General features: G+C 39.2%; 1 protein-coding gene across 1 annotated transcript; it reads right to left on the bottom strand.

Moving 5' to 3' along the window:
• Positions 1–234: 234 nt before the first annotated feature.
• EPCAM (epithelial cell adhesion molecule) lies at positions 235–11,861 on the bottom strand. Its single transcript, XM_082671805.1, has 9 exons — positions 11,604–11,861; positions 8,393–8,500; positions 7,873–8,113; positions 6,880–6,945; positions 5,779–5,842; positions 4,845–4,946; positions 3,239–3,439; positions 1,473–1,517; positions 235–694 (listed from the first exon to the last, which is right to left on the bottom strand). The coding sequence occupies exons 1-9, from the start codon at positions 11,677–11,679 to the stop codon at positions 653–655; spliced, it is 945 nt and encodes a 314-aa protein (XP_082527931.1). The 5' UTR covers positions 11,680–11,861; the 3' UTR covers positions 235–652.
• Between the last annotated feature and the right edge of the window lie 4,412 nt (positions 11,862–16,273).

Below are 16,273 nucleotides of genomic sequence, written 5' to 3'. Positions count from 1 at the left end.
TGCCGCAACGAAGACCTGGCGCAGCCAAAATAGATAAATATTTTTTTAAAAAAGATGTTATTAAAAAAAAAAGTTACACACTACAGGTTATAAATTTTATATTGAATATACATGATTATAGGGACTCATGCAAATTCTAATTTGCAGCTAGGATTCAGAGCATTTCTTAACCTATTATTTGTATACTATGAAATTTGATTCAATATGATTGAAATGAAGTTAGGAAAGTCATTTTTTAAATCTTTTATTTCATAGTTCATAAAAAACATTTATATGTACAAGACTCAAAGCAGACAGAAAGGCAGCTATTTAATCACAAACAGACGAGACAGTAGTCACTCAGACTCTACTGTGGAAGCATATTTAATGCATACCCTTCAATGTCAGGCATAAATAATTCAAACTATGCAGTTCAAATTCTGGGTTTTATATCAGATCTGCATATATATGATACTTGTGGTCAAATTTTAAGATTAGTAAAGTCAATTTCAAACTGCTTATATTTTGAGTACAGGTTTAACTGTTACAAATATATGATGTTAACTAACACAATAGTGGTCTCCAAAGATCTTCTCTTTGCCCCATGTTCATACGTTTGTAATCTGAGTCTGTTTGCTAATTTCCCTTCTTATAGTTGCTCTTCAAATGAGTGTTATGCATTGAGTTCCCTATGCATTTCACCCATCTCCTTTATCTGAAATAGAGGGAAAAAGAAAAAATTAAAATAATTTTGCACCCAGTCTTTTGTTTATTCTGGAAATAGCTTAAAAAACAAAAAGGAACGCAAGAAAATTCTCTTCCACATTTATGACTTATTTAAATTTTTTTTAAAAAAGGTATATTACAAGGAAACACATTAAGTACATGATCCAAACTGCTTTTTAGAGATAAGATGGCCAAAGTGACAGAGAAGTAGCAGGTAAGCTAAATCTTTAAGAATGGGTAATATTTTTGTTAAATGTATACCATTTTTAAATATAGGAAGAACTAATTCATTTTCTATTTTGAATCATTTACTTTATGGGTGAGGAAATTGAAGTTTAGAATTAAATGATTTGTCTGAGATCACACAATTAATTATAGGCAGAACCGAGACAAGATGACAACTACTACGGATGGCAAACATCTTGCTGTGCGGCAAGCATGGGATCGGCACTTTACACAGATTACTTTATTAAATCCTTACAATGGGTCTGTACTATTATCCCCGTTTTACAGATAAAGGAAACATGGAGGCTTAAGGGAAGTTAAATAACTTGCCTAGCCAATAAGTGGTCAGAATTCAATATAATCTGGTCTGCTATGGAACTCGTGCAAGAAAATTTAGCATTGTGAGACTCTCCCTAAGACCCTAAGGACTATACTATAAAGGGACTCAAGTGTAATTGAGACCTGTCAGTGTCTGGAAGGTATAGGGATTATTAGGAGTAAGAGATTAAAACAAGGGCCTTTTAATTAAATAATCCACTTACCTCAGCTTTCTCATATTTTGCCATTCTTTTCTTTCTGGAAACAACCTATATGGAAGAAAAATGATTACTATTTGAGGACTGCTACCCAAACAAAAAGTTAGTCTAAATTGACACATATGCTTTTAATGAACACAATTCTGATATGAACAAATTTAATTTTAAAATCTATCCGTAGACATTGTTTCTCAAATGCACTGAGAAAACAATGAATAATCTTGAGTGAAATGTAACAGCGTAGTGGGCATTCTTCCACATCTTTTTCCATCCTAACACAAATATATGAACATATGCATGTAAGTTTTAGGGGGTCTCAAAAAACAAATGGGATCATGCAGAGTATCATTTCCCTCTTTGCACAGCCTGTATCCACATCACAGGAATCCTTCCAGATCAAAAGCTATAGATTGAACTCCTCCTTTTTTTTTGAACTCCTTCTTTTTAATAGCCACTTTATTCCATGGCATGGATACCCCACAGTTTACTCATCCATCCTCCGCTGGATGTACACTCAGGTTGTTTCCAGATTCACCTTACTAGCAACGCTGGAATACATGACCTTGACCATGCTTCCTTATGTACTTGCGCTTTTATTTCTGTAGGACAATTAGATTTCTATGATGAACCTTTCATGTGTTTATCTGCCATCTGGAATTCCTTTTCTGTAAATTGTCTATTCACACCTGTTACCACTCTTTCTTTAGTTTCCTCATCATTTTCTAAGAACCCTTTATATAGTATGCATAATAATCTTTTGTTTTATGCGTAGTGAATATTTTCCCCAAGCCTATCACTGACATTTTTTTCACTTTACAGTATCTCTGCCATACAAAATACTTAATTTCAATGAAGTCAAATATATACTTCTTCCTTCACGGATTCCAGATTTCCCACCTTACTTGGTTTCTTTTATCACAAGGTTGTACAACATCTCCTAAATTAATTTTGAGACTTACTTTATTCTTTAACATTTTGAACTATAACCCGTCTAGAATTTGTGTTTGAACATGGGTATGCTGCCCAACTCCTTTCACGCTGCTGTGCTCCAAAATGTGCTATTCACACACAGTTGAGCAATACGGCCAGCCCTGGTGGGGTGAAACAGGAATCCAACTTTTGTTTTCTTCCAGATGGATAGCCAAGTGTGATAATGCTGCTGAACTGAAAATATAACTTCTCATATACCATCAAATCTATTTCTGAATTTGCTGTGTTGGTAAAATTTCCTGATGCTGAAGTACCCTTACATGTCTAGAACAAATGCTGCTTGTTCAGGTGATACAGTCTTCTTCTGAAGCACTGCTAAGTTCAGTGTACATTAAATCTTTTATTTTGAACTGTTGCTTCACACTTATCCCTTTTAATTCTTTTTTTATGCTAACATTAATTTGTGTTCTGTAGTTTCATCTCACTGAATGGTTTGGGAATTCAGGTTACTTTGCACTAACCCTGGCAACAGTGTTGAACTGCACTCCTGTGTGCAGTGAGGACAGCTGAAGGACGTTTGCTATTTGACAGCAATGTAACCAACCTGTGAGGTGCTCAGCTACAAGCTTTTCTCAGATCAGTATCCTTTCTTGCTTCATAAGGTTGACTATTTTATAAAAAGGGACCGGAAATGCAATAGATTCATTCAGCATAAAGGATTACAAAAAATGAAGACTTGGTTTCATTAACTTGTTTTGGCACACCGTTGTGGCTTTTTCATATTATCACCTTTTCTTCAAAGAAGAGACCCTGAAATGAAATTTTACTTGTCCTATGCTCACCAGCACAGCAATTCCAGCAGTAATTGCTACTGCCACAACCACAATGACAGCAATTATACCAGCTTGTAGACCCTGCATTGAAAATTCAGGTGGTTTTTCATCAACATAGTAAATTGAAGTTCGACTGGGATCCAGATCCAGTAGTTCCCCATTTACTCTCAGGTCCATCCTGTTGGACTGGAACAAGGATTCATCTTTAACCTACATTGAGAAGGAGAAAAGCAATTTAAAATAGTTAAGAAAACCTACCATGGCCACATAGAATTACGTGCCAATTATGTACCAAAAGCACTGCTGCCAAGAACCTTTACGGTTTTGGTGATAACAATCTCATCCATTGAAACAGAAGAAAGAAAAAACAAAAAATACCCACCACTTTAATGACAGGCAAATTTCAAACATATACAAAAGTAGAAAGAAGAGAATAATGAGATCCCATGTACCTGTTAAACTCAGATTCAATAACATCAACACATGGCCAACCTTATTTTATCTACTCTTCCTTCTATCCCCACCCCCCCAGCCTCTCCCAGCCTGGTTTTTTGTTTTGTTTGTTTGTTTTGTGGGGTTTTATTTTGTTTTGTTTTGCTGCATCGCTTGGCTTCCGGGATCTTAGTTCCCTGACCAGGGATCGAACTCAAGCCCTTGGCAGTGAAATCGCAGAGTCCTAACCACTGGACTGCCAGGGAATTCCTTGGCCTTGTTATTTTGAAGTGAATCCCAGATTTCATCAGGAAATAATTCACTTAAGGGACTTCCCTGGTGGTCTAGTGGTTAACACTCCATGCTTCCATTTCAGGGGGCACGGGTTTGATCTCTGGTCAGGGAACTAAGATCTCCCATGCTGTACAGCACAGCCAAAAAAACTTTTTAAAAAAGAACAAAGCCTCAGTGCCCCTGTGGTTACTATCAAGTGGTCTAACATACACGTAACTGAAATTCCAGGAGATGGGCTCAGGAAAAAAAAAAAAAAGAAAATAGCTCACTTCAGTATATTAAAGTTTAAACAAACATTTTAATCACACCAGTTACACAGCCTTTTTTTTTTTTTTTTGCGGTACACGGGCCTCTCACTGTTGTGGCCTCTCCCGCCGAGGAGCACAGGCTCCGGACGCACAGGCTCAGCGGCCATGGCTCAAGGGCCCAGCCGCTCCGCGGCATGCGGGATCCTCCCGGACCGGGGCATGAACCTGTGTCCCCTGCATCAGCAGGCGGACTCTCCACCACTGCACCACCAGGGAAGCCCCACACAGCATTTTTTACATAGTCTCTTGTTAATGGAAATTATAGTAGGGGAAGGCTACACTCACAAACTAAATAACTGCCAGGGAGGTAGTAAGAATCATAGGAGAGAAGATATTCTAGGCAGAACAATGTGATAAAAAGGCATAAATATACAAGCAAGTAAGAAAGGGGTATAAGAAAGGTGAGTATGAACGACAAGGAGGACAAAATTAATTGCAGCATGAGAACCAGTTGGAGAACAGTTACTCATACAGTTGATCTAAAAGTAGAGAAACAGGTGAAAGATCTTGAATCCACTGAGGCATGATAGACAACATTACATTTCTAAACACAGGAATAAAATGAGGGAGATTATACTCACATCTTTTTCAAAATAATAAGCCACATCAGCTATGTCTACATCATTCTGAGTTTTCTGAGAAGAATTTTGTACCAGGTCAATAACGATAACATCATTCTCATACTGGGGGAAAAATTGAAAAATACAAATTAATATTACTATAACCGAAACTGTATGAAAATATCATTGTTCAATAATCGGAATATTCAGTGTTTGATTTTCTGTAATCTGCATGTGTCAGTGTTTCCTGCCATTAGTGGATAATTGGGTTTATCACTAATAATTTCAAAATCTTTGGGAGGTTTTAAAAATCTATCCGAAGGAATTAAAATAGCAATGCAACCAAAGATAATTATAATTTTCTTTTCAAAAGAGAATTTTTAAAAGATTTTAAACAAGATATTAAAGTACCTTATTTGGTTAGAACTACTTTAATGCTAAAATGCTAAAGAAATGCAATCCAAAACGCAGTGGCATTTACCATGTTCTGTTTTTAGGAAGGAAAAAAGTCTGTCCCTACCAAAAAGTCTTTTAAAAAATGACAGCAATTTTCTGCCTTGAAAGAGTTCCATCACACTATTCAAGCATTTTTCAACCAAAGTTGAAAGAGTTAAGGAAGGGCTAACTGGTTAAAGACTAGCTCCTGAAACCAGAGAAAACAGGACTACGTAGCATCCTAAGTATTGCCAAAAACAACCACAGAGAGAGGTTTTCCAAGGTGTGAAGACTGGCATGTGTTAGGAATAGTAAGAGATACTACATTTTCTTTAAGGGTAAACTGAGGTTTTCAAAGACTACGGAAGGAAAACAATAACAGGGGATTTGCAGGATTAAGTGCCCAGGGCTTAAACTGTTATTCAAATGCAGTTTAACCACTATCAAAAATCATACCCAAACCAAACTATCCGACCAATTTTCTGTTAAAGCTCACTTGCTAAAAAAAAAAAAATCTTACCAGAATATTTGTGATATATTTTGGATCCAGTTGATAACGACTTGTGATTACCTCCTTGAGTGCACTGTAAATAAAAAATTTTATGCCATTTTGCAACTATCATCATAATAATTGATACAAAAACTGTTGAGTTCTAGTTTGACTAGAAACAGGATATTTACACAGTATCCAAGTATCTACCCACAGGTTATACTTATTAATTACAAAAAGGAAAGTGGTAACTCCATAGCAGAGAAACCTGGTGGACACCACCCTGACCAGTTAACATCGCTAGTAAAGGGACAAGCTGATGTTATGTGCCTCCCAATGTGAAGTACTGAGACGGACACAAGATCACTTTAAGTAGCTTTCCTGTCAAAAATGAATTACCTGTATTTAATTATGAGGAAACCTGAGACAAATCCAAAATTGAGGGACATTCTATAAAACAATTTGCCCATATTCTTCAAAAATATCAATGTCAATGGTTTATAATTCAAATATTAATTAAAAATTTAAATTTTATTGGAGAAACAAGACAAAGAAATGCCAAAGCAATGTTCCATTATTTAAAGAGACTGAACAGTCATAACAACTAAATGCATGATCTTAGACTGGGTCCTGGGTCAGAGGGGAAAAAATTGCCACAAAGGACATCGGGAAAACTGGCACGATGTGGTTTAACATTAAATTTCCTGAATTTGATAACTGTATAGTGGTTATGTAAGAGAATGCCTTTTGTTCCTAGGAAAAGATACACCACAGTATTTAGGGGTCAAGGTGCATGACATCTAGAACTTGCTCTCAAATGGTTCTGGGGAAATAATATTTATACATGCTCAGATATAGAAAGTACACACACATATGCATACACATATAAAAAGAAAATGTGGCAAAATGTTTACTGGTAAATCTGAGCGAAGGGTACTACAGGATACAATTGTACTACAATATACAATTCTTGCACCTCTATTTTTTTAAAAAAGTTAAAAATATTATTTACAGTATTTTATTTTTCAGAAATATGAAAATGAATTGAGACTTGTTTTAGTTTATCTAATGGTGTGGGATGGAAGTTCTGAGTACCAACTGTGCAAACATAATGCATTTAATAGCACTTACGCCTGCAAACTTTGAACATCATAAGGTTTTTCTCTTGTCTTGTGTTTTAGTTCAATGATGATCCAGCTATAAAGTAAAAAGACAGTATTGATTGACCATAACAACTCAGCCTTTTATATTATTTTCTTAATATGCTAATACCCAAATTCCCAAGTGGAATTACAGGAGAATTAACAGAAAAAGGATCTATACAAAAGATATGCCCTTCATTTCTTCCTTGGCCCTCACACACATCATTCATAAAGAACTCAGGCTTTCTAACATGGACCCTCTGGCCTCTGGTCACCACACTCAAGATCACATATTACATATTCAAAACTAAATTTAATTAAATGAATCCAAAAGGCACGAAAACAAATAACATATAGGCAGCTAAGGCTTAGTTGGGCATGTTGGGTCACGTTCATGGGAAGAGAGAAAAAGGCTCTGAGAGAAACAGAAAAGTGGCCACAAGGCTCCAGAAGACAGAAGTGGAGACAGTGTCTGCTTTGGTCTTTCTAGTCCTTTCCAATAAAATCTTTTTGGCTTAAGCTAGCTGCAGTGTGTTTCCATTCCTTTCCATTACCTAATCCCTGAAACAGTCATACCTCGCTGAAGACACAATAAATGAGCAAATATATACATAACTTAAATCATTCATATACATTTAACACTAATCGTACTTTAAAATACTGAAGAGTGTTAAGTAAAAATAAATTAAGGAAAATTATGTTTAGTATGCTACCATAAGAAAAAAATTTAAAAATAAGAAAAAATACATTGCTAGTAAATTCACAGATCTCTGGAAGGTTATGGCATAAACTGATGACATCTGTTCTACGGAAGTAAACTGAGTAAATGGGGGATTGAGATGGGATGGGGGCTTGTCACTGTCCACTCTCTTCTATCTTTTGAATTCTAAATCACAAAATCATATTGCATGTTCAAAACTAAATTTAATTAAACAAATCCGAAAAGCATGAAAACAAGTAATTTATAGGCAGCCCAACTCACAAGGTCCTCACTGGCTCGGAGCAGGATATTTCACTGTCCTTATCGGTTCTCCTGACCCCAGCAGTGTTCACACACCAGCACGTGGAGGTGCCATTGCACTGCTTGGCTTTAAAGAGCCCCTTGTCGTCACACTCGGGATCATAGAGCCCGTCATTATTCTGGATAGCGCCCTCTGGTTTCACTCTTCTCCCAGCCTTGGAGCCACTCATTTCTGCCTTCATCACCAAACATTTGGAAGCCACTGAAAAGAAAGCATCACGTCAAAGTGAAAAATAACTGCTGTTGTATGCTTAAGGAAAAAATTTAATTTACTCCAAACTTCCAGGGCCAAAGATTACCGTAGACTTATAAGTTCCCAGGTTTACTTTCTAAATCATAAGAAACTTCAGAGATGAGATAATGTTGACAAAATAACATGATTCAGATTTAAGCCAATTAAACGCTTCCCGACTCAAGACAAATCAATTAAAGAAGTATAAGTCAAAATAAAACTTAAAGGTAATGAGGATATTCTACTCACATTTTGTGCAAATGACAGAATGTTGTGTACCGATTGAAGTACACTGGCACTGACCATGTGCATTCACAGAGCAGTTTGTGGTCAGTTTGTAGTTTTCACACACACATCCTGCAGGGGAAAAAAATCCACTTTAAAAATGAGGATCCAGGGCTTCCCTGGTGGCGCAGTGGTTGAGAGTCCGCTTGTCGATGCAGGGGACGCAGGTTCGTGCCCTGGTCCGGGAAGATCCCACATGCCACGGAGCGGCTGGGCCCGTGAGCCATGGCCGATAAGCCTGCACGTCCGGAGCCTGTGCTCCGCAACGGGAGAGGCCACAACAGTGAGAGGCCCGCGTACCGCAAAAAAAAAAAAAAAAAAAAAAAATGAGGATCCAACTGTCAACTCTGATGGTGGATCAGCTAAATTACGTTGACAATAATGCCCAAGTTACAGGAACATACAGCCTTAAAAAGTGGTCCTGAATGTGTCATTTTTCAGCTATAATTGGAGTGGCTGACACTATGCTAAATAGTTTGTACATATTATATAGACAGTCTAATTTGCATGCATTCCAATTTTTGTGCCTTAAACCAAGAATAAACCCTCCAAACAGCAGATTCAGCTTTGCCTTCATGATACTCCCAGACTCAGCTTCTTCCCTCCTCCTGTCCTGCTAGATAAACATTTGTCTGTCAGTCATGGAGTCTTTTCCCCAAAATCAACAACACACTAGTATACATAAAATAGATAACCAAGGGACTTCCCTGGCGGTCCAGTGGTTAAGACTCCACACTTCCAGTACAGGGGCCGTGGGTTTGATCCCTGGTCAGGGAACTAAGATTCCACATGCCACACGGCATGGCCAAAAATTCTTTTAATTTAAAAAGTAAAATAAAATAAAATAGATAACACGGACCTGCTGTATAGCACAGGGAACTCCACTCAATATTCTATAATAACCTATATGGGAAAAGAATGGATATTATGTATAACCGAACCATTTTGCTGTACACCTGAAACACATTGTAAAATCAACTAGATCCCAATATATAATAAAAATTAACTTTAAAAAAGTACCAATTCTATGATCAGTGAATAACTCACATTACCTCCCTCTTCCCACCTCATTTTCTTAATAAGAGATGCTTCTTGAGACTTAATGGGAACATATTCAACCCTTGGACAATTTCGTATCTTAGAAAAATGATACTTTCAATTGAATTTGGAGGTATCTCCGGATGTGCGTTTCCTAACTAAATTAAATCCTAGAACCTGATTTTGAAAGTGCTATTAAGCAGCCCATCCTGGATATTGATGTCAATTTAATAGTTATATCTTCGACTATCTCAAAAGTTCATTTTTTTTTTTTTTTTTTGCGGTACGCGGGCCTCTCACTGTTGGGGCCTCTCCCGTTGCGGAGCACAGGCTCCGGACGCGCAGGCTCAGCGGCCATGGCTCACGGGCCCAGCCGCTCCGCGGCATATGGGATCTTCCCGGACCAGGGCACGAACCCGTGTCCCCTGCATCGGCAGGCGGACTCTCAACCACTGCGCCACCAGGGAAGCCTCAAAAGTTCATTTTAACTTCAAATGGCAAGCACATCTAATTTCTTCGTCTAGCTAAGAGTGCAATCTTTAAAAGCAAAAACTAATTACAACAGACCAAAGAATTTATATATTGCTCCTTCATATCTCAAGTTGGCTTTAGTTTTTCCCTGTTTAAATTATAATCAATACGAACCACCTATATAATCTGTCCAGCACTAAACTCAGTATCGGGGTCATAAAAGGAGAAAGTATAGAGTGGTCCTCAAGGAGTTAAAATCTTATGCAGCACTACGCTATACCTGCTCAGAGCACATATTTATGCTTAAACAATGTGAAATTTAAAAGAGACCAATCAGACTTTCTGAACATACTCCTACAGCAGCTATCATCACTTTAAAGCAATTTAAAATTAAGTATTTGGCCTCAGACTGAAGTTGAAAAAACATGAGTTGATTAAACTGCATTATTTTGAAAGTGTAGTGAATTAGGCTGAGCCCTGCTGGTGAGACTACAAAAGCCTTTCCACAAAACTGTGGCTAACTGACACTTCACTGCTAGCCACGACCTTACAAATAAATCAAGAGATGGCAGCCAAGATGTTTATTCCAGAGTAAGAAAAACTGGAATCAAACTACATGTCCAACATTAGGATAATGGTGCGACCTTCCAGGCTATAGACTGTTTTGCACCATTTAAATCATGCTTTTCAAGACTAAAGGAAACGGAAAACTCTGGATATTATGTAGGGGGAAAAAAATCAAGACATAAAACAATGTGTTTAGGTTTAGGGTAATGTTTAGAGCAATATCTAAAAGAAAAAAATACCCAATTATTAATTATGGGGTTCTCTTAACATGGTTCCAATATGACTTTTTTTTTTTTTTTTTTGCGGTACGCGGGCCTCTCACTGTTGGGGCCTCTCCCGTTGCGGAGCACAGGCTCCGGACGCGCAGGCTCAGCGGCCACGGCTCACGGGCCCAGCCGCTCCGCGGCATGTGGGATCTTCCCGGACCGGGGCACGAACCCGTGTCCCCTGAATCGGCAGGCGGACTCTCAACCACTGCGCCACCAGGGAAGCCCCAATATGACTTTTTTTTACTTTTTACGATTATCGATATATCTGGGTTCCCTACAATAAACTTGGCATTATTTATATGATCCTTGAAGAGAAAACATCCACACACCTCGTAGTTAAGGCCCTCCTCCCCGCGCACAGGTGCGTAGCGGCCCAAGAGGCCTCACCACAGCCGCTAGTCCCCGCCCGAGACCCACATCCGGGGCCCACCGCAGGTGCCCGGGGAGGGGCGGGGCCGCAGGTCGCAGTCGCAGAGTCCCCTCCCGGCCCGGGCAGGTTTCCACTTCGCCAAAACCCCAGTGCGCAGGGGCCGAAGAAGGTGGGCGCGTCGAGGCGGCCGCAGCCGCTCTGCTCCCCGCCTGCCCCTGCGCCCCTGCCCCGGTCCATATCCCGAGAGAGGCGCGCAGAGCGCCAAGCGAGGCTGCTCCCTCCGGCCCGCGCGAGTGGGCGCCTTCCCGCTGCCTCCCACCCGCACAGAGCCTAGGCAGCCCCGCGCCGTCCGTCTCCGGGCGGAGAAGCGCGGCCGCCCGCCCAGTCCCCGCAGGTTACGTCTAGGGCGCCGAGGGCCGCCACCCCTTGGTCCTCCTAACCCCGCAACTCCGCTCCTCACCTTCCTGGGCCGCGGCCACCGCCGCCGTCGCAGCGGCGAGCAGGAGCCCGAACGCAAGGACGTGGGGGGGCGCCATGTTGCGCGCGCCGAGGACAAGGGCGCGAGGGGCTCGAGGCGGGCCGGGGGCTCGCGGGAGGACGCGCGGACAGAGTAGGCCGCCGGGAGCCCGCTGGCCGGCGGGAAGGCGCGAGACCTGGGACGCGCGGGTCCGCGTCGGGAGGACGACAGCGAGGTGCCCCGGGGCCAGGAGCACGGTGCGAGCTGGCCGACGGGCTGCGCGCTTTGGACGCTTGGCGGGGCGGAGCAGACCTTCCAGACCTGGCGGCCCCGCCCCCGGCCCCTGCCCGCGGCTGCTCACCTCTGCCGGCCAGTTCTCGGCTATGAGTCACCGCCGGGAGGCGGGGGGAGGGAACAGACTCCCCTCCCCTCCCCCACTCGGAACGAGGCCGTTGGGATACCATCCCCCCCCAGGTGCGCGCCGGGTTCGCCAGGTGCTTGCTCCTGCGGCCGGTAGGGGCGGGGAGGGTGGGAGCCTGGGTGGCCACGGAGAAAGTTTGAAAATACCGAGACTTCCTTTTTACCGGAGGGAGCACGGCTCTGAAACCTCGAAGAAATTGGACCTGGAGGAAAGAGTGAGGGGGCCGGGAGGATGAAGGCTGAAGGTAAAATGGAATACAAAGAGAAGCGGAAGACCGTCCCACGCACAATAAAAAAAAAGACCTTCGAGCTTTACCTGTACGTTTAATTGTACTCCTTTGAAACTAGAAAGAAAGGAGAATCTCCCTAGCTCTCGGGATGACAAACTCATGTGATCTTTATAATTATTCTCAATAATTCTTTCCTTTTTTTTATAAGCCTTTTTAGCGCTTGAAGGTGTTCCCATAGAGCGAAATGCTGGAAACTGAGATTACCAGGGTCGATTCATATTAGAGAACAATGTTGATGAGTACTTCGAAAATAGAAGTATAAACGAAGGACAATAATTTATTTCAGTGCAAATGAATTCAAATTACAACACGCTGTTGTTACACTCAAGTGTAGTGACTTGAAGCTTTTAATAATTATTAAAAGTATTAAGTGTTTTTAATGGTATTTTTGTTAGCTGTAATATTATTATGACCTGTTTTTAAAAGTCTTTTTTTTTTCAGTTTAAATCATCGGAGAAAGAGTTCAAAAGAGGAAAAGTGAACAGGCAATTTAAAGATTCAACTAAATTGGATTAATTTCTACAAATATATATCAAGTCATGGATTATGCTTTTATTGAGCAATAATTTAAGTGTGTTGTATCCGCCTATTGCCAGTTGATTAATGTAAATAATAACTTTGTTGCAGTAAATACCAGTATAATGTGAATTTTAGTTGGACGTTAAATAAGTTACTTAACTATTTGATTATTGACATATTAAGGAAATCCTATCAATATTTTAAATCTGTAAATCTGAGCTAGACCTAGTTCTGGAACTTGGTGATCTGTTCAAAAATTTCTTTAAATGAAAAGAATAGTACTATCAAGTCAGGAACAACTATCAACCAGATTTTTGTTATCTTCTGCACTTTGGATGTTTTCAAGAAGTTACACACTGCCAGCCCCCAAACTGCACACACTTTTCCCAAGAATAAAACTGGTTATTGTGGCTTTATTCGCAAAATGTTCCTTTGCCAGGTCTAAATCTGTTACCTACCTAATCAAGAAAAACCTCATCTTTTTATAACTTGACAGCTGTTTATTAAATGGTTCATTTCAATAATGTGAATTGAAAAAACATGATTATTAAATAAATGACAAAACGCCACACTAATCTGACTCATAGTATCTGAGTATACATCCAAGATATTATTTATTTTTATAGCTCTTTAACACCTTCTCAATTTGTCACTGCTCAAAATTGCTCTCATTTTATGCTTTGTGAATCTTTTTTAGTTCCAGTGCCATATTTAAGAACATTTCGTAAAATCTTGGTAAGATTTCCTACCTAAGTATATTCTTTAAATTGTTCTTAAAATTTACAGGTGTTGCTTTTTAATTTTCACAGTAGTCAGTTTGATATATACTTGACTAAGAAAAAATATGACACTACTAAAAATTGTATTTAAACTCTTCTGACCAAACTCTTGCAGTCCGTCAGTTAAGAACCCAATTAAAAAACCAACATCAAAGCTAAAGAATGGATAGAAAAGGAGAGAAACTAGTTAAGAAAAGATATAATGGGTAGTGCAAAGTATTGCTAGGTTAGGGATTTTGGTTGTGACTTTCTCTTGAATGTTAAGAGATACTTCTAAATCAAAAAGATAACATGTTAAATATAAATAGTATTGGAGAAAAGTTAAGTATCATGTTCCTTAAAAAGAAACAATTAGGGGTACTATTTAAGAAAATTACTTATTTAATATTCTATAGTATAGTTTCTTCACATAGATTTTAGAGTATATGTGTGTGTATATGTGTGTAATATGTAAAATTTAATGAAACCTTAAATGGGATGAATGTTATTCTTGCAGATGGCTAGAGGAGAGTGTAATGTGTAAACATTTGCTATAAAGGGCTACTAGTTCTTAAAATTTTAGTTATTTCATGAATAATACATTAGTAGAAAACAAAAGTACATTATATAGAATGAAGAATGAAAGCTCTTTTTGACCACTATTCAGCAAACCCCTCTCTCCTAGATAATCCTTGTTAACAGTTTGGTATTCATGCTACTTGTTCATTACTTCTCACATATCCTAAAGAACCTGGTTACATAGGATGTACTCTCTGCAGGGTGGGAGATATTATTTAGTTTGGTTTAGGTTTATAAAAATAGTCTGTATATTCAGAGTCCACCTTAATACGTATGCATATGTGTGCATAATTTTTTATCAAGTGTCATTATGTTTGTCATTAAAGTAAACTTTGTCTCCAAAGCAAAATGCCTAACCCCTACCATGAAAAAACCCTTTTCATATCTTTCTACCCCTGAAATTATTTTATAAAATACAAAGCACCACATAATAAGCACTTAGTATACTATTTAGTACATTAATATCAATATGTACATGCTTATTAAGTGATATCTATTATAATTAAAATAATACAGTAAAGTTTTACTTTTATCAAAGAAATGCATGTACATTGTATAAAAGTCAAGTAGTACTATAAAGTTTGAAAAATAAGAGCTTCCTTCCTGTCCTGATTCTTGTTCCTCCAGAGGCAACCACTTTCTTAAGGTGTCTTTCATCCCCAGCATATGGTCTGTCTTGGTGAATGTTCCATGTGCACTTGAAAAGAATAACAATTTTGTGAGGTGGAGTGTTCAGGTTGGTTGATGGTATTTTTCAGGTCTTGTAAATTCCTTTTGATTTTGTGTCTACTTCTATCAGTTGTTGAGAGAAGAGATCCAGCCTTAGATTATACCATTAATGTGTTACTGTACTTGCTTTATCACATAGCTATCCATTTATCTACTCATCTGTCTTATTATTTTGATGCATTTCCAAGTCAACTGCAGGCTTCATTACACATTTTTCTCTAACTACTTCAGTACGTGTATCATTATGTAGAGATCAGTGTTTGCTTAGAGGGTTTTTTGGTGTGGTGAAAGAATAAGGAGAAAAAAAATGTAAGTGTAACATTAAATGAGTTTGACAAATTCATGCACCTGTGATATGGACTCTTATCAAGATAAATATAACCATCATTTTCAGAAAGTTCTATTTTTCTCTTTCAAATCAATCCCTGCTCCTTTCAGATGCAATCCTAATTCTGATTTTTTCCACCATAAATTAGTTTGCCTAGTCTAGCACTTAAGGCCAGCTTCATGGGTATACAACCTGCTCGGTCACATAGGACCCCATGCTTAGAAGGGCCCCATACTTGGTATAATGCTCTACTGTAACAATATCGAAATTCTTAATATTTTAATAAGGAACCCATATTTTCATTTTGTACCGGGCCCTGGAAATTATGTAGCCAAGGCAATGAGAGAAATAAGGTAGTAACCTGAGAGACATGCGGGCGCAAGGAAGGGTCTTATTAATCCGAGGGATAATATAACATGTTTCTATGGTGATGGAAGTGGTCCAGGAGAGAGGGGAGATTGACGAAATAGGGGAGATGTGGAATAACCAGAGGAGGGACAACATAGAGAAAGGGAGAGAGGAGAGAGGATGGGACCCAGAGTGGAGGGGTGAGCCCTTGAGAAGAGCAGGGACAGGTTTCCTACCGTCACAGAAGGATGGAGGCAGATGCAGATATACTAACTAATGTGGTGGAGAATGAAACTGTTCTGACCATTTTATTTTATCAAGGATGTATGAGGTGAGCTCACCAGCTGCAAGAAGGGTATGAGGATGAGGAGATATGAGTTATTTTAAATTTTATTTTGAAATAATTTTAGATTTTATGAAAGAGATGAAAATATGGTATAGAGTTCCCGTATGTCCTTTACCCAGTATCCCCTAGTGTTAGCATCTCACTTAACCATAAGAAGTTAACATTGGTACAATATTATTGACTAAACTGTTGACTTTATTGGGAATTTCCCAGTTTTTCCACTAATGATCTTCTACTGTTCCAGGAACCAATCTAAGGTCCCATATATCATTAAGGCATCATATCTCCTTAGTGTCTACCAATCTGTGACAACTTCTCAGTCTTTCCTTTTCTCTCATGGCCTTGACACTTGTGAA

This window comes from Grampus griseus, assembly GCF_964374135.1.
Source record: "Grampus griseus genome assembly, chromosome: 15".
NCBI lineage: Eukaryota > Metazoa > Chordata > Mammalia > Artiodactyla > Delphinidae > Grampus > Grampus griseus.
The sequence above is the reverse complement of the archived record's forward strand: the minus strand, read 5'-3'. Positions and strand labels throughout refer to the sequence as shown.